This window comes from Eutrigla gurnardus (genome assembly GCF_963514095.1).
Source record: "Eutrigla gurnardus genome assembly, chromosome: 17".
NCBI classification, from domain to species: domain Eukaryota; kingdom Metazoa; phylum Chordata; class Actinopteri; order Perciformes; family Triglidae; genus Eutrigla; species Eutrigla gurnardus.
The window spans coordinates 5,108,277-5,127,914 of record NC_139928.1 but is presented as its reverse complement, the minus strand read 5'-3'; the positions used below and the strand labels follow the sequence as shown (position 1 = coordinate 5,127,914).

Here is a 19,638-nt window from a genome sequence, read left to right as displayed (position 1 = left end):
CAAGACTGTTTTTAATGCCTGTCTAGCTAAGAACCATTGACTTGCGCTAGCCATAGCACAAGCGAACTCGGCAACTAGAAGAACTGAATGAAATTTCTTGAAAACGTCTCCGGACGTCTCGAACACACCGGCTCACATGGAAAATAGGTCTTATGTCCAATTCTGAACTATCCCTTTAAGCTTATCTAACTGATTTGGAGGAGCAAAGATCAATGAGGCTTCAGTGAGGAAGTAGTAGTAGTTTGTTATCGGATCCACACAGTCTTATGGCGGTTCGTGAAATTGTCACTAAATTTCTTGTTTCCATCCGTGTATCGTTCATGGAAGTATTGTTCTTTATTCTTTATTCATTACATCTGGGATGACATGCAGAATCACAGACTTTAGGTTCTACGCACATTTGGTGTGTGTTGTTGAACCCATCCACCATGAGTAGTCTTTGCCAATCTATAATACATCAGTAGCTCTGGACGTCACACAGATGCTTTTAATTTGACTGCCCACCAGGAAAAAAGGATTGATACTGTGGAACTACATCACTTTTTAGACCTCACTTATTAACCTTTTTCTTTAATGATTTTCACATAATGTGGTAATACAGACATAAATAACAAAGGGTGGGTACTGTTTGTTGTGCATCTGAAAATACTAGTCTAACTTTCACTTTAAGGGACAACATTCAGCCCATAACATCTGTAGAAATGCAAACCCTGTCTGAAGCTTGAGAGCGGTTATTAAATGGAGATGGTGGTGAAAGTACTTGTCAAAGAGAATAGTGTGTTTTCTGTTTGGAATCCCAGGGAAGAAAAAAAATCAGTAGATGAACTGATTCTGGTCATGTCAAGTAAGATGGTGCTTGAAAATGTTGCAGTGGAATAATAGTGGACATGAGAGGGCACAGCTCAGTGCAACCCAGCACTGAATACATTTTAGGTGACCAAAATGTTACAATTAAGTGTACCATGAACTGAAAACACACTGGTTAAAGTCGTAAAACGAAAGCACAGACAATTCCCAGATGGTAGCAACCTGTCAATCACAAGGCATTCCCGCCCTAAAGCATATCCTGCTTTATCATCTACCTGACTCTAAATGGAAGGTAACGCTTGGAACTATAGTGATTGAGACCATAAACCCAACATAAAGTTCACGGAAATAATACATAAAGTGAGAATAGGGTCATTTTTTCATAGACTTCTATACAATCAGTCTTTTCGCCACCAGAGTCGCCGCCCCCTGATGGCCATTAGAAAGAATGCAAGTTTAAGGTACTTCAGCATTGGCTTCACTTTTCAGACCTGGACGGTGCTGCCCAGTTTAATTTCTTTGTGTGAGGGTTCGATTCTTTTCCATCTCATGAGATTGGTTCAAGTGAGACGTGAATTATAGTCCTCATATCTGTACGAGTACAAAAATGCAAGAAAAAGATCTCTTGAAACTTTCCATTTTGAAATGCTGATCACAGGGTTGGCGTGCCACTTTCTGCATAATCCTCGCATTATGCTGAAGACAAAGATGAAAACCCCAAAATGTTACTTTGTCATATGGTAGCATCATAGCGCAAGTTTAGTACTGCATTTAAAAGTTGAGTGTATGCTAACACTCTTGATTTCGGGACCATTGATTAAATTCTGTTCTGTCTCACCTGTGCTGTGATGTGAGTATAATTCAGACAGAGTCCCGTTTCCCGCTGAGACTTTTCTTTAGTTCTCTCTCCATCTCTCTCCTCTTATTCCTCTCACTCCTGTTCCCTCCCTGTCTCCCTCTCTCCTCATCCAATAACGAGACTAACGATACCGCCACATGAACAATCTTTCATTTACACCTGAAATTAACATCAGCCTCCAGGGCCTCTGAAGAATTCCTCTGCAACAACATAAATACTGGACTCCTCGCCGCCCTGACAACTCTCCATCACCGCTAATGCAAAACTGTGAATCTTATGGTGGCGTTCACACATAATCTCAGAGGCAACAGGGTGACTAAAGCGCTGCACGGGCCATTTGTTTTACTTCAAAGCTCGCTGTCGCTAATTATCACAACGTAGTTATCATGGACGGCTGTGGCTCAGTGGTAAAGCGAGGCGTCCTCCATCCAGAAGATTGGCGGTTTGAATCCTGGCTCCTCCAGTCTGCATGCCGAAGTGTCCTTCGGCAAGGTACTGAACCCCCCATTGCCCCTGATGCTGCGCCATCAGTGTGTGAATGTGTATGAATGAGTTGGATCTTGATGTGCAGGCGGCTCCTCTGCCCTCAGTGTATGAATGTGTTTGAACGGGAAGAAGTGACTGAATGTATTGTGAAATGCCTTGAGTTGCTAGTTAGCTAGAAAAGCGCTACAAAAATGCAGGTCCATTTATCAGCTAGGGTACTGCATCTCAGTGTTGTGACTGGTAAGCGAGGTAGCAGGTGTGGTGCTTTTCCTCTGCGTGTCTCTGTTATGACAGGAGAACAAGTGCGAGACAAGTTATTCAGTGTCTCAACATGAACCACCTGTGTAATATGTTGTTGTCTTTTTTTAAATCACTTTTTCAATCAGACTTTGATGTCAACATTTCAAGTGTGCAGCACTTCAAGCTACGACACTCTTCTTTCCTCCTCTAGCATTATTTTTGCACGTGTCAGTGATGACGTGTCAATACACACTCCTGACGGAAGTTAGCTTTATGCAACAAAACCACGAGTCAGGTGTAAGGGAAGCAAGTGATCTGACCATCGACACTAACCTGATTCATGTTACTTAAAATGTCAGTTTACTTTTCGTTTCACACTGAACACAAATGGATGAAAGTCTGCAGTGTATCGGATAATGGTCTGATGATGCAGCAGGTGGGTGCGTAAGAAAAAGAAATACGATAAATGAGCACCGACCAAGCAGCTTTATTTGATGCTTTGGCAATGAGAACAGGTATAAAGCAACAATGGCTGCTCCTAAAGAGATCAGTGTAGATGCTGCGATGGCAGTACAGAAGAGCATTCATCCATTGAAAGGAGATCAAAGTTAATTATTTCATTTTCACGAGAAAACTAGCTTTGGTATCTTGGGATAATCAACCCCTCATCAAGAAAATATTACATTATTTCCTCTTATTACTTCTTACTGTTAATTTTTATACTTATTTACTCCATTCCAGGAGTTCTTTACTTGACCTAATGTTGAGAGATCAGAAGTGCTACGCATGCGTAGATGGTGTGTTGACAACTGAAAATGTCATTCATTCAGCCTTTAGTTCATACTCAGAAACACAATTGAGGGCGGTCCTCTTTTTCAATGCAGCTGAGATACATAATAAACAAGACAAAAGGCCAGTGTAGGCCACTCTAACAAATTCATTGTAGGTGAATTCATAAAATGGCAATAATAAAACATACAGTAAAAGAATTACCTAATAAATAATTTAAATATATAATTAAAATTGCTCAATAAATATGGCAGAGGTAAAAGCGTAAATTAATAGGGTCAAGTAAAACAATTGCAAACTGGGCTGGGGAGATTTGAAATTAAAGCTTTAAACTGGCCATAAGAAATGAGTGAACTTCGTTCAAGGGCCTGTTGGGCTGAGTTCAAGGTTCTAGGGGCATTAAAACTAAAGGCTGACCAAGTTCAGAGCGAACATTAGGAACTCTGAGCTGGAGATGGTTAGAGGAGCGGGTATGGTGACATGTGATTGCCAGAGTAGCAGTGAAGAGATGTATGGTGGGAGTTCGCCCATGATGGCTTTGTATATGTACAGTAGCCAGTGTCTGGAACGTCTTTCTGATAAAGATGGCCAACCAATTGTATTATAAAGGGTACACTGATGAGTGTAATAACTAGAGCCAGTTACAAATCTGATAGCTGAATGATAGACTGTATCAAGTGCTTTAAGAGAAGTAAAGGTAGCATTCCTATAGATAACATCTCCATAATCTAGCAATGGCAAAAAGACCGCTTCAACAATCCTTTTTCTGCACGATATAGGGAGACTTGTTTTGTGAATAATGTAAAGGAGACCAATCTTTTGCCTCAGCTGTTTATCTAGGTAATCTGTATGAAATGAGTAGTTGAGTTTGTCATCAAGCCACATGCCCAGATACTTGTACACAGAAACTTGCTCAATTTTGTGGTTATTTAAGGTTTCTAAGATGCATATGACTAAAATCAATGTCCCTTGCCCTTGAAAAAAAGCATGAATTGTTTTGTTTGCATTTAAAACTAATTTAAGTTTCAGATCAAAGAGTACCCTTTATTAATCAATACATCAGATTGCACTTCTATCAAAATTAATTTGGAAATTACATTGTGTCACTCGCCAATGCTAAAAGGGCCTTTGTGGATTGGTGTCAGGTGTCAGATGCGTTGGGAGTGAGGATGAGTTGGGTTTTTTCTGTGAATATTCACCATTTTTGGAAAAGAGAACTTTTCATTTTAACCTGGATATTCACGTGATTAAGCTCTGTCATGATAAAATATGAAGACCCTGGGAGATCCAAATTAAATAGTTTTTTTTTTCTCCAAAATGAGATGTCCCAATGTTTTGAAAAATGAGACGCCACCCTAACCGGATGATTGATGGCACGGAATCATAACAAAGTGCGTCTTCTTTATAAAGGAAGGCAGGAAGCGGGGAACTCTGCTCCCTCTGAGGAGGAGAACATGGAATTCATCCTCTTTATTTCACACGTACACATGAAAACAACAACAAACTCAATATGCAAGCAGATCTAAATATACCGACTTCTCAGTGGATGTGATTGACAGGGATTTGGCGTTAGTTTGGACCTCGCGTCGACCCCGATTCCATTTGCTGTCGACAGAATGGGGGGATGGAAGTGATGGCCGTCGTCCTCTCTGACGCCAATAACGGTGGCGACTGTGCAGCGTGTGGCGGGATCCAGATTTTTGTTAGTAGGGCATTTAGATTTTGGTTAATTACAGTATTATAACCTCTCCAATTGTCTTTCAAAAGTGTCGAGCAAAATTTCCTCTGCTTCCTCTGAGTCATCATCTGAAGCACCCTCAAAATCCACCACACACTCTCTCTCTCTCTCTCTCTCTCTCACACACACACACACACACACACACACACACACACACACACACACACACTACACTATAGCCTCTTCTCTCTCTCTCACCCTCTAGTTCATGTTTTTTACTCTCGCTTTGTCTTTTTAATCTTGCTACCCCCATCCTATTCCCCCTCTTTAATAATTTATGAGGGAAACGCAAGCAGACCAAGAGGCACCATTTTTCAAGAGCAGCTCACTGTTTAAAAAAAAAAAAAGTAAATAAACAGGAGACGCATTAATGTATGAGTGCACTAGTGTACTGATGTATAAATGAGTATAATCCATAACTAAAGGAATCATGAAAGGGCATTATGGGACAGAGCATGAAAGAAGCAGGGAGGATGAAAAATGGAATGGAAATGCATGTTTTGCCTCTTTTGTTCTCTGGATCCGTGCATCCTTTTCTTCAATGCTTTATTTTCTCTCCTCATCCTCTCTCACTCTTCTTTCTCCTCTTCTTTTTCCAATTCACTGGTTTGGGTTGGGGGTAGGGGGGGGGGGGGGGGCGTATTCAAAACATAGTGCAGAAAAAGTGCCCTCTAGGGTGAGTGCCCTTCCAGTAGAGAAAACGTGATGACGTCCTGAGATGCTTTTGAATTGGAGAAAACATGATGATGTCCACTGTAACATGCCTTTGAAGTGGAGAAAACATGTCGGCGTTTCCTGTATGGTATTTCTTGTGTGCTGGCGCCCTATATATGGTTTTCGCCCCTACCCCTGAGACCTCCTGAATCTGTTCCCGTATCAAAAACTTTCATTCTAATCTTGTCTTTTTTCCTGTCTTCTTTCCTTCCCTGCTGCCCTCCTCTTATAATTTCCCTTTATTCACTTCTCACTTTACCTGATCTGATCCTTTTCAATCATTTGCTGTCTCTTTCATTTTATTGTTTTTCCTCCCTCCCTTCCTTTTGATTGAATCCTCGTCTATCAATTCCCCTTCCTTTTTATCCTTCTACTCTCACTCATGCCGTGTCCAACTATTTCCATCCCTCCTTCATATTTTCGACCCTCTTCCTTGCTTCCTTTTCTTCTAATTATTGTGCCTCCTCTCCCTCTCACCTTCCATTCCTTTACCTCCTCCCCCAGGTCCGTCTGCTGTATTGCTCCCTGGAGGAGGCCGAGCTAGTTTTCCGGGCAGCCTTGGCGGCAGGTCAGGCCGGGCCCAGTCACATGTGGTTCGCCGTGGGACCGGCCCTGTCCGGATTGGGCCTGGAGGGACTGCCCAAGGCCTTGTTCGCCATCCGGCCGCAGGGCTGGAGGGACGAGCCTCGAAGGTATGAGACATCTGTTATATACTGTAGATATTATATATGACAACTTTGGACTTTTAGGGCGAGCCTCATGCAACAATAATGTATTGTCATAATAAAAAAGAAACTCAAGGTTCAGTTACTTAGTTATTCCCGCAGCTTTCGGCCATACCCCACAGCCTTCAGCCTTTTTTTTTATGAATAAGACGTGTTCCTCAAGGTCAGGAATGAATGCTTAATATTTATTCACCTGAAGTTTGCAAACATCCGCTAATATTAGCAACCACATGCCTCTGTAGCACCTAAATCCCTGGGTGCTCTTAACTGACCACGGGCATGTTGCATTGACTGGAAATTCAACTCACCATCTGTTAAAAGGAAAATTGTTGACGATTGATGTGTACAATTTGGCTACATACTCCAAACAAATCCTCATAACATGAATGGCTACATTAATGACGCTCATGTTTATTGTCAATGGTATTAAATCAACCCCCAAGCATCAGTGTTTATCACTCTTAAAACCCAGATTTCCAGTCGGATAACCTTTTTGTTTCTCTGAAATAAAATGTGTAAATGTGTCGAGATATAACTGAACCACTATGATGTTGAACCTTTTTATGCTGCTCATTTGTAAAAGGCTTCATGTTCTGCAGTGTGTCTTCACCGCAGGCGTTTTGCAAAGGTTCTCTGTGGTGTAAGTGCACAGTGTATCGTGCGATTATTACTGCAGCTAGAAATCCATGCAGTTCTAATGTTGTAGTTCTTCTTCTCTCGGCTCGACTGGGGAATTTATACGTATTAACGGAGTTCTGCAATGCCAAGCCTCAAAGCTGCTGAAAACTGAACCATATGATTTTAAAAATACATGAGGATCAGTGAGAAAATACACACTTTTTAAACCCCGGGAAAATACACGTTGTGCACCTCCTTGTTTTTTTCCCCCCTGCAGCAACACACAGAGGTGCAGTACACGGATACATTTTACGACCACCTGCTCTGTGGGTGATGTATCTGCTGCAGGGATGACCCGATTTCACCACGGGGATCATTCCATTTTCATCTAAGCTAATCTCAATAGACTGACTGATCTAGGTGAGAGGTGGAATCATTTATTGATTTGAACTATTAATCAACCTCAGTCATGATGGGAAGCCCAGGGAGACGCAGGTCAAAAAGGGTTTCAAGTCCCGTCAACAACGCAGGCCAAAAAAAATGACAAGAAAAATTAGTGGTTTCTTGCGTGAGAAATTAAAATCCAATCTTAGGCTTTCATGCTCTGAAATTACTTTTCTTTTTCTTTCTATGGGTCAATATACAAACTGATTCTGTTCCCAACTGTGACTAGAAGTGCTACATTTGGAGATGCCCACTGATCTCCAGGATATGACTCTTCTTTTGCATCATCCCACGCAGCATCGTGGGTATTAGCACGTCACTCTATGCGTTATTAAACACCTGCTGGCCATCTTGAATCCATTGAGATCTAAGGATTCATTGCCAAGCAGCATTTCTGCTGCATCTGATTTCTATGCTTGTGGAATTTGTGTCCGTGTAAGAAGGAAAGCCCTTTCCCCCCCTTCTGAGCGATTAAATACAGTTAAAAAAACTGTTTTTCACACAAATAATTCCATACAGAACACAAATATTATGCAGCAAATTCATTCTCTACATTTCGTACGGCAAATAAAGGCATCAACCAATCACGTTGTGCTGAACAGGTTGATATGTATTCAGCCAGTGACTAAAGGAAAATAACTGGTTATAATGACGTGGTGATATTCCCCAACTTAATGAGATGAAGAGGATCGCTTGAATGCACCATTAAACAATTGACCAGTGCACAATTGGACACTGAGGGGTGTAAATGATACACCAGCTTTGTCTTCCAAATCCCAACAATTAAACATTTCTAATGACTGTGACACAGTAATCCCTGCCTCCCTCTGTTGTATATTACACATGCAGGTTGTTTTCAGGAAAAATACTTATGTCTGCTGTCAAGAATAAAGTGGCTGTCATATATTACACTTAGTCCGTTGCCTTGATAGCGACGCACAAGGCTTTAGCTTCCTTGTGAGAAGCACCAGGCTTTCAATTAACTCTGATGTAAACTCATCCATGTCAGAGTTGGAAGGTCAGGGAAAACCACACTGTGTAAAGAGAGAAAGTCTGCGTCGGGCGAGCAATCATCAACATGGATGCCGTGTTACACAGGAAACATTTCCCTTTGGCCTCCTTTCAAAATAAACTACCAATTTAGCTTTACTTACACAATACAACCATCTGCTGGGTTTCTGGAAATACAAGTACTTGCTTTGGCTCAGGAAAGCATCACTTAGAATGAGTGCATTTGCTACATAAAATAGGAGTCTGTTACCGATCTGGTGTAAGTTACAAGAGTAACTCAACTACAGTAAATTTAGTCAACGTTGACTGTTTTGCTCGCCCTACGCAGACTTCCTCGCTCTTTATACTACAGTTGCTCCAAAGTGACGCTGCTGGGTAACGTTGGAGTTAGTTGTAGAACTGCAGAGTGGACTGTCGATGTTTAGCACCGCACAGAACCACGTTACATTAAAGGCAACTCTCCTCTGCTGTCCCAGCCTCATCCCAACAATCAAAGCGGCAGTACGGCCGTGAATAAGCCCGGCGCCCGAAGATACACTGATTCCCGGTGAAGACGACAGAACATGTGACACCTCAGATTTATGCGCAGAGCACTTTTGAACTCTCTTCAGCGGTCCTTCCCCACTTCGCTTCCTGCCACGCCGGCTCGTTTGAAGTGGTAATGTGCTGAATTATGGAGGTGACGAAAATGATTTTGGGATCATTAAATGGTGTTTCCGGCCCATATGGAGCAGGACTCTATAGCAAGAAGTCATTGTCTGGCCTTAAATGTTTAGTTTACATAATGGATGTTTTTCATGTTGAATAAAATGTAAGAAGAGCCCAGTGTTAAGTTGGCGAGTTACAAATCAGAGATGACTTTACTGCTTTATTAAAACCCCCGTGCACGTTAAATGATGGCCTGCTCTATGAAAGCTTCCTGCGGATCACCGTCCCATCTATCATTAAGTTGCATGCTGATGTTTATTAATTGGAAAGAGAGGATTTTGAAACATACATTCATGTAGTATTAAAGTCGCCATCCTGTTGGTTTATCGGCCCCAGCTGCTCCATTCATGCTTCACCATCAGGGCGTCATAATCAGATTCTCAGCGACCAGCTGACTAGAAACTTCACATCCATGCAGTCGATGAGGTCACTTTTATAACCTCAACACTTACTTGAGGTTATAAAAGTTTGCCCCAACTGAATACTCTCTTAGATGGTTCCTAGATAGTTAAAATGATACAGCGTGGATCTTATCAACCCCGTTCAACTGCAATCTCAATTATGTTTCATGGGAAATGTTTTGTTCTGAAAACAAATGGATCCATTTATATTTTTGTAATTATCTTTTTAGTGTTCAAAAGTATAAATAATTAAGTAAATATAATAAAATAAAACAAATAAATGATCACTCAGCACATTTCTATCACTCTAGAGAATTGCATACCTGGTAAGTATAATACTTATCACTCTTTTATCACAGGGCAAGTATTACTGAACATAAAGCTGTTACTCACACACCCACCTGTAATGGCAGGAAACACATCACACACTATTGCTCCTTCACATCCGTCACATGTACTGCTGCTGCCTTATTGGGCAACCATCATCATACGGTTTACATTCAAGGTCAACATGTGAGCAACATGTTACTTCTTTGCCGCTCCGTCCTTTACATCTCTTGTCTTGTTCATAATTTGCTATTTTAGTCATTTCTCACAACCATTCATTAAAAGGAACGCTATTCTTTGCTTTCTGATGTTTGAGTGCAGTCAGCCTACGGTAAGAGCCAATCTGAAAGGTCACATTTTTTTAACTCTTTGAAATGCTTTGTTCACAAACAAAACTAAACACAGATGGGTACAAAACTACAGATTATTTTTGACAAAAAAACAACAACAAAAAAACTACTTGGTTAAGTTTAGTAAAATGCAACATGATTTGGTCTAAAATGAAAAATGAAATGAAACAAAAATACTTGAGAATTGCTTATTTTTATTGTTATATATAAGGGACACAAACAGCAGCGTCTACCACACCGACCTCTTCTCAACCCCGACTTTCAAGGACTTGTTTAGAAACTTGAGATGCATCAACGCGGGCCTAACCAATGACTAAAATAGGTTTCCCTTGAAACATAATTCACAATGCTGTGAATGGTTCATTGCGGAGACCAGGCTGAAAATGTATCATTATAGAGCTTTTTCTCTTTGAATGAAATCAATTTCATTCTGCTCCTTTTTACCTTCAAGACATCAAACAAATCTATTTTCCCAAAATGCTGCAGTGTCCTTTCACACCAGGAATCCTGAGGGCACACTTGTGGCCCTCAGCTTGGCTGGTCTCCCAAGATTTGCACAAAGCAAAGAAGGGAGGAGATGGATCTAACGAGTCCAGTTTGGAGCTGATCGGGAGACTGATTGGATTTGACTATTTAGTCTTCATAGAAGCAAAGAAGTGCACGCCCCCAACACCAGACTCTCATTTGTAGAAATTGGGCAATGTAATTGCTTTTCCCACACACATGTATTTTGCAGTGTTCAGCTTTAAGGTACGGAGGAAAGGAGTCTTCCCAGTTCAGTGCTATTAAGTTTGAGCCTTGTTGAATTTTCATTATCGCTGCTTATTCAGCTGTCTTCCACCTCAGACAATCTCCTGAATTCCCCCAGACCTCTGCAGTGTCAGAAAATACCTTTTTGAAAATGTCCCAGTGTCTCTGTCTCACATTATTCTCTCCTTATAATCCTGCAGGCGAATTGCCAAAGGCGTCTCTGTGCTGACCCACGGGGCCATGGCTCTGCGGAGGGACCAGGGGACCACCAGCCGCTCACAGTACGCCGGCAACTGCCAGAGTGACGGCAACCAGACCCACCGAGTGCCAGACAGAATCAGGTGAGATGGAGGGGGGGGTTGACATTGAATTTCATTCAGAACGGCTGCGGAGGTACAGGGGAGTGAGCGAGCAAACAGCCGGGCGGCAAGGAAAAGCAAATAGTGGCAAGCAGCTTGTAGAGCAAACCCAGAGAGCTGAGTCATTCTGGCCTGGAGTCAGCTGTTGTGTTCCAATAGTGATGTTTTACAGGTGAAACTCCACACGGTGGCTGCTGATGGACCTCTGTGTCGCTGCTCTGAGATTGATTATTATATAACCTGATTATGTGGTCAGACAAATGCCTCTCCTGCTTTGGCTTTACTTGCATATTTCATAATCAAGGACCTTGACACTGAGAGCGTATCGATTCTGCAACTCAGCAACGCTGCTCAGGGTCACATTCAGCGCTGCCAGGCGACGCGGTGCATTCACGACCAAGAAGGACATTTTAAAGTGGAATGCATCCATCCAGCTCACTTTGAGAGCAACGTTGAGTGCAGATTTTTGAATAACTTTGTGCTCCATGCTGTCCTTCAATAAATCACATTGTACTCTGTAAACATATTAATCACATTGGTTGAATAGATATTGATGGTGACTGCATAAAAGTTACAATCACAAAAGTGTGGTAAACCAGACCAAGACCAGCAGCGTGGGTTGACGAATTCGGGGCAGTCTGCTCCCGATGACGGTTGCACCTGGAGCCCCCGACAACCCCGTGGAGGTGGGGCGGTCTGGGCTAGGGGTGCTGTACAGCTCATGGCCTTCACCCCAGAACCTAGAGTGGTGAGCTGCCAATGCGTCAAAGAATGCACCGACGTATTAATGTACTCTTGTGACATGCATTTGTCTTTTCAAAATAAACTTCCGTCTTCACAGGAAGTTTGTATTAGCCAACAAATCCACATACTTGAATGTTTTCTTTTTTTAATTAAAAAATGATGATTTCCTGTTAATCATGCTGCCTTTGTTGCGTTTGAAGGTATCAGGCCCATAATGGTGTGTCCTTCATTGGGCTCAAGGCTGAACCTGCTTCTCATCTCACTGGCCTCATATAGCCTAGAATGGTGCTTTTGGTTGGTTCTTGTCAACTTGAAAATCACCTGGATGTCAAAATCTGTGGGAAACTGGCAAGTCCATAATATTCCATCCATCCATCCATTTTCTACCGCTTACCCTGTATTCAGGGTCACGGGGGGGCTGGAGCCGATCCCAGCTGACATTGGGCGAAGGTAGGGTTCACCCTGGACAGGACGCCAGTCTATCACAGGGCCGACATGTAGAGACAAACAACCATTCACACTCACATTCACACCCACGGGCAATTTAGAGTCATCAATGAACCTATTCCCATCCTGCATGTCTTTGGACTGTGGGAGGAAGCAGGAGAACCCGGAGAGAACCCAAGCTAACACCGGGAGAACATGCAAACTCCACACAGAAGGAACGGAAGGAATCGAACCTGGGACCCTCTTGCTGTGAGGCGACAGTGCTACCCACTACACCATCGTGCAGCCCAAGTCCATAATATTGTATAATAATAATAATAATAATAATAATAATAATAATAATAATAATAATGTATAAATTGTATCCATTAGGATAAACCCCTTGAGATGAGACCTCTCTTTTTAGAGGGGGTCCTGACATACAGTACAATATTAGAGTTCTCATTACTGTAGGAAAACCTTAACGGAATCCTTAATATCTAAAACATCCAAGCTTGCCCCTCCTCCACTAAGGGACTTAAAAAATGTGGAGAGGAAATGTGCAGAAGTCCAAGCTTGAACGGCATGGTTGATTGACTGCTGCTGCTCTTAAGAACAATCCCCTCCGGGAACTGTTTGGAGGATTCAGGTATTGCTCTCTTTCCAGCTGTCAGGGTTACAGGAGCTGTTTGCTAATCTGCTGCTAGACCGGCCCTGGAGATCTGAGTCCAGATTTACTAATACGACTTGTCTGCAGATGAGATGCAGAATATGTGCACGGAGGGCATAGGGTTCTATTAATTTAACTTTCAGGAGGGAAAAAACAACAAGAGACAGACACACAAGTGAATGAAAAAAAGCAACAAAAATCAGATCAAAAAAGCCATCGAGCAAGGCACTGAATCCCTCACTGCTTCACTGCAGCTGTTCTATCTAGGCCTGAATATGAAGAGGCGTGTTTTTGGAAGGAAAACCAAAATACAAGTAGGTGTGATAGCAGCAGCAGAGCCTTACCTGTGAATTTAATTAGCATTTTAAAGTAAACAGCTGCAGCTCAATTCACTTGGCTCATGTTTCTGAACGTGTTTTACCTCATAATTGTTGAAAATGTCGCTGACTGACAATTTCCCATTTTCCTTTGATTTCAGACCACATTAGTAGTGACAGATGACTCACAAAAAGTATCTAGAACATCTGCCACTAGCAATTGAAAAGTAATTGCTCACAGAAAAATAATTGTGATTCATGATATTCCTGTTAATCATCAAAATATGCTTAAAATTCGTAAAACGACAGCAAAACATAACTTAATGGAATCACTTAGCCTTACATTTCCCCAAAATACTAATTGTTTCATCCCAATATTTTAAATAATTATTAATCATAATGTCCTGAGAGGTTTGAAACCATAGCAACATTGTGTATCTGTATTTATTTTTATCTGCATATCTTTCCTTTTCTCTATTTGAGCAACCAAATGCAACCTTGTGTATTTTTGTGTCCAATTGTCTCCATTGACTTTGAATGCAATCATAACGCACCCTGAGTCAGAGCTCACTTTGATAGATGGGACTTTTCTTATTTTAGGTTGGTTGTTACTCGGTTAGTAGACTGGTTGTTCAGTCACTGTGGACCTAAACAGTAGCATATGGCAAATATTTACTGTTAATTAAGTAAGGAAGCTTGTTTCTCTCTAGCCAAAATAAGCATCCAATTATCCATCCATTGTCTACCGCTTATCCTGTATTCAGGATTGCGGGGGGGCTGGAGCCGATCCCAGCTGTCATTGGGCGAAGGCAGAGTACACCCTGGACAGGACGCCAGTCCATCGCAGGGCCAACATGTAGAGACAGACAACCATTCACACTCACAGTCACACCTAGGGGCAATTTAGAGTCATCAATGAACCTATCCCCATCCTGCATGTCTTTGGACTGTGGGAGGAAGCCGGAGAACCCGGAGAGAATGCTTACATGGGGAGAACATGCAAACTCCACACAGAAGGAACCCAGGCCGACCCGGGAATCGAACCCTGTGAGGCGAGAGTGCTAACCACTACACCACCGTGCAGCCCCCAAAATAGGCATCCCAATTAATATTACAGTAAATAACAGAATCACCCTGATAGCTAAGCTAGCTAGATTGGGGAGCTTACCTATTTTCCCCGGGTCCTGTGTTCCTAGATTGCGATCTTGCCATTTGAGATTTCAAAATGGTAGTAAAGCTGTAACAGCAAAAACCTCTGAGCTTTTTGAATTGAGGATTTTAATTCTTATGAATAACATTTTTTAATGTTAACTGAGAGATTTGGATGTATACACCTGTTCCCTGTAATGATCTAAAACCACTCTGGGAGATGTTCTCCCTGAAATAGATGCAGATGAGGCGGCTGAGCGTGCACAACACGAAGCTAAATTACAACAGCTAACACCAGGAAAGAAATGACAGATGTGACAGATTGACGACAGCTTAAGAGAAATCTTTCCCGGCACAGACAACAAGTTCGACTGCAGATGGATGATTGCCGCAAGTTTGCTTTTCCTGCCTGAGCTCTTAAATGAAGTGAGGAGGTTCATTTCAAACTCGGCGAAAACATTTCATGCCCTTCAGATGAATGCTGTTTTTTTAATGGTCTCTATCAGCAGTCTGTCACGCTGACACGCGAGGGCTCGTGGGAGTCTCGTTGAGCAGCGGCGATGGTCCTCGCCACGCGGCATGAATGACACCTGGAACACATGAAGGGTTTTCACTCTCCGGGGACGCCAATGACTTAACCTAAAAATGGCTCCGCTCCGACTGAAGTGTTGCTGACATAGTAATAAAACTTGTGCATGAGGTCACTGGTAAACGTCTTTATTGTGGGAACATTGGGAGCTTCTGAATTAAAAACATGAATATGTTATCTTGAGCTGGACCCAGATCTGGGAAGGCCACCCTGCAGTCCAGAGGGATGGTTATGCAACTGAAGTAGCTGAAGCACTGGAAAAAAGACGAAAAAAAGCTCACTCACGAATGTTTGGATGACCACAGGCAAGTGTTTCTTGGATTTGCACTTTGGGACACTGGTCTGTAAAACTCCTGGTTTCAAGTTTATTTTGAGCTGTCCATCATGAGCAGTCTCACATTCTATCTTATTGCATATAAAATGACTTGTCATTGCAAGCTCAGACATCTTCTTCACAAGCTTAGAGGTGCAACTCTTTACTACTTACCAAATCCTGATTTCCCACCAGACAAGGTCATCGATAAAGGAAGATTGCGGGCCTGAGATAGGAGGGGAACTTAGATAACACATAAAGTCCCACGTTAAAGTGCTGAAGGACTCATCCCAATGTGGACGCTACTCTTGGGGGATACCGGGCTGGATTTATTCAAACTCCTTGAGAAAAACGTAATTTTACAAGATTGCATTTGAACATGTGATAACATTTTTCATTCAGTTTTTTTTTACTGAATACATAATAATGCTACTCAATGCAACCTTAGTTAATGTCTTTATCTGTTAGCGCTGTTATTTCTCTAACCAGGACTGAGCTTCGCACCGGCAGCTCCTGATGATTTCAACACAGATTTACTGATCACCTGTGGACTTGCGACTAGATAGCATTAAAGCCGATGTTCAGATTGCATATTCTCAGAGGTGTATAAAGTACTTGAAAAAAATAACTAAGTAAAAGTATAAGTACCATAACTGAAAATGACTTTGGTAAAAGTTAAAGTCACCTAAAGGAAAATTACTTGAGTAAAAGTCTTAAAGTAGCTCACATTAAATGTACTTAAGTATCAAAAGTATCTTGTGAAGAAATATACTCAAGTATCAAAAGTACAAGTACAAGTATTTTATAGTATGCATGAAAAGAAGCAAAACAACCCAAAATTATTTTCCCTTGTTTTTTATTTCACTTTTTCAGGTGAATGAAATATGGTATAGAATACCACTGAATACCAATGTGGTATAGAATACCACTCAAAAAATAAACAATGTCTTTAACATAAGAACCACTTTTTCCACTTTTTAACTATGGTGGGGGAATCATCATGAGCTGATGCACAGTAACACCACACAAACTAACTCTCTGGTTCAAGTGGAGATGTTGAACTTGCGGTTCATCCTCAGCAGAAGCTGGTTTTCAAAAGTGTCCACAGCTAGCCATGCTCTCTTTGGGCTGAAGATGAGACCTGCTATGCTGAACAGCCTTTCGCAAGCTGCAGAAGCAGGCAGAGGTGTGTTGAGTTTGACAGACAACTTGAGAACCACAGGAAACGTCTTGAGAATCTTGATGTCGTCTGTTGAGTAGGCCAGGTACGAATCAAGCTGCTTGGTGTTTTGTGGGAACTTTTCAGGATGTGGAAGAAGTCTCCCTCATCAGATGAGCCAGATCCAGCATCTGCTGAAATGGAAGGATCCTCCAACTGCTCCCTGATGTAGTCCAAACCTGAAACACGGGTGACCGTCGTCTTCTGCCGAAGCTGTACGCTGTGCGTCTTCTGTGTCTCCCTCGTCGTCGAAATGGTCTGCGGCTGCCATGTTTCATGTTTGTAGTGCTGCTCGTCTCTGCCGCCCCGCGCGCATCCCGCATTTACCTTAAACTTCGCGAGAGTACCGTACGTGGTTCTTCTCGTCCTCTCGGACCCGCGCATTCCAGATAATTCTTTGATTATTTTAATTTGGAACGAGTAACGAGGTAGCAAATGTCAAAGTAACGAAGTAAAAGTATATTTTTTAACTTTTAAATGTAGTGAAGTAAAAGTAAAAGTCCTGATGAAAAAAAAACTCAAGTAAAGTACAAATCCTCAAAAAAATATTTAAGTAGTGTAACGAAGTACATCTACTTCGTTACTATACACCTCTGCGATATTCTACCGAATCTCTAACGGGGCATCCCTAACCGTAAGCCCAGAGGGAAATACAACGGCAAAGGGCAAGGCGAACCTGCAACGTGTTGCGTTCACAACGCAACGGTTAAGTGAACCATATTCAAACAACTTCGGGGCGGCTGGGGCTCAGAGTCGTCCTCAAATTGGAAGATCAGCGATTCAGTCCCTGGCTCCTCCAGTCCACATGCTGAAATGTCCTTGGGGAAGATACTGAACCCCTAATTCCCCTGAAGGCTGTGCAATTGGTGTGTGGTTGAATATTAGATTACATTCTGAATTAACTTGAGACTCTTCTCAAGACCAACTTTTGGTCATTTTACTAATTCTTGTCCCGGTCAAAGAGGACTACTATTTTGAAATTGCCTTTGTTGACACAGTTCCAGGCACATTTAAATGCAATAAATAATCACAACAAACACTATTTAATGCAACTAATTGAATCAACACGTGAATTTATATCTATATAGATTGTCCCGTCACATCTGACGTCAGATCAAAGGCGGATGGCACGCGTAACGGAAACTCAGCCTCTCGGACCAAAACATCTCCCTCTCTCTCTCCTGTTTTTTATAATATCGGCATTGTTATTATTATGATACACATGCTCAGCGCGTGATGAGCGTGATGAGCGCCGGCGCTGCTTCTGTCATCGGGTTGTCAAATGACGGAACTTGCACTGAACCTCCCCTAACGCATTAAAGGAGAGGAGAGGAGCTCATTTGATTGGTGAAGATCTGAATCGGCTGTATTAATCCCAGTCCACGCCTCGTCTCCTCCTCGTCTCCCACTCACGCCATCTTCTCCTCCCTCTTTCCCACTTGCGCCGGTGGGCGAGACGGGAGGTGTGCCTGCGCGAGCCTGCGCGGTGCACGAAACTTGCAAAGTCCAGGCGGACACACCCCGTCGGCGCGGCGCCGGTGCGCTGAAAGCTGACTGCGCCTGGTCTACGAAACTAGGGCCCCATTACTGGGATTGCCAGTGGCCGCGTGCATGGTTGCCTTCCCCGGCTTTAAACTAATGGTGACGAAAAGATTTGTTCCACAATTAGGTCACAACAGGTTTTAGCCTAGTTCTGATTCTGAGCTCACACATAAAAAAACAAACTTGTTATTATGGGAATAAAACTCCCCACATGACTGCTGTTATCTCCCATTGTTAAGCTCCTGCTGAAAGAAAAAAAGTCTCCCAAGTAGCTCTCTTTGTTTTTGAAAAACAGAGGCTTGAATACAAGGTCGTGTTTCAATAGTTATGCTTTCAAATCCATGACATCCTCTTTTACACTGCAGTGAACCTCAAAACGGTGTTGATTAATGGAGCTGCACACTTGCCAGCAGTGCTTCTCCGTCTGAATGAATAGCACCGAACGAATGGGAAGCAGTGTGAATGCACGCTCAGCAAATCTCCCCTGAATAATTCATCATTACGAGACAGTAAAATAAAGTTGATATTATTAACTATTTTATAGATTTATGGACTTGCGGAATATGAGATGGCATCTACACTCAGTTTGCACCCAACCACATCAAAGTAGAACGGCCGGACGGCCTCACGCAGACGTCATGTGTTATATTACACACTTGAAAACTAAGCTCACAGAAGAGAGACACATTTGTTGCTTCCTTACAACCTCCATTAGGCAGACTTTCTGCTCTGCATGTGCTCCGACAGCTGAGCCAGATGTGTGTTTCACAAATAAGAGACATAAAGCGGGCGACATTGCACTGAACAACCAGCTGCTCACGTATACAGACGCTGGAAACACAAGTGTCAGGATGCACAGATGGAATAAACGAGGGTTGGTGTGTGAGGAGGCAGGAAATGTGTGAGATGGAGGTTTGGCAGGAGGCAGAGCTGGAGGAGAGTTGAAAAGGCGGAGGGACAGAGAGAGTTGGAGATGGACACACAGGCAGACAATGATGATGATGATGGTGGAGGTGATGATGGGGGTGGTGGTGATTTGGCTGTCTGCTTGGAGATGAATTTGAAGCTCCCGGCCATCTGATTACAAACAACAGCAGAGCAGCACAATGTGAGCCAGTACAATGAAACCCATGAGAATGACAGTTAAAGTTCAACAAGCATGGCACAAAACAAAATACACACACACACACGCACATACAAGGCTGGTTACTAATCTCAATATAAATGAAAGACTAAAGGCATCCGATACATTCGTTACACACAGAAACGTTGTACACTGAGTCCAATACGTTTTTTTAACACATACATACACATGCGAAAGCGCAAAGTGAATGAGTCATCCA

The 19,638-nt window shown here is 42.5% G+C and overlaps 1 protein-coding gene across 1 annotated transcript in view; it reads left to right on the top strand.

The window, feature by feature from the left end:
• The window catches only part of grin2da (glutamate receptor, ionotropic, N-methyl D-aspartate 2D, a), a gene marked incomplete at both ends in the record, with an annotated part of 166,154 nt that overhangs the window by 19,654 nt on the left and 126,862 nt on the right, over positions 1-19,638 (top strand). Inside the window, 2 exons of the mRNA XM_084031483.1 lie at positions 6,138-6,325; positions 11,168-11,308. Of these exons, the coding sequence (XP_083887609.1) occupies positions 6,138-6,325; positions 11,168-11,308 (329 nt within the window). The remainder of the gene's footprint in view (positions 1-6,137; positions 6,326-11,167; positions 11,309-19,638) is intronic.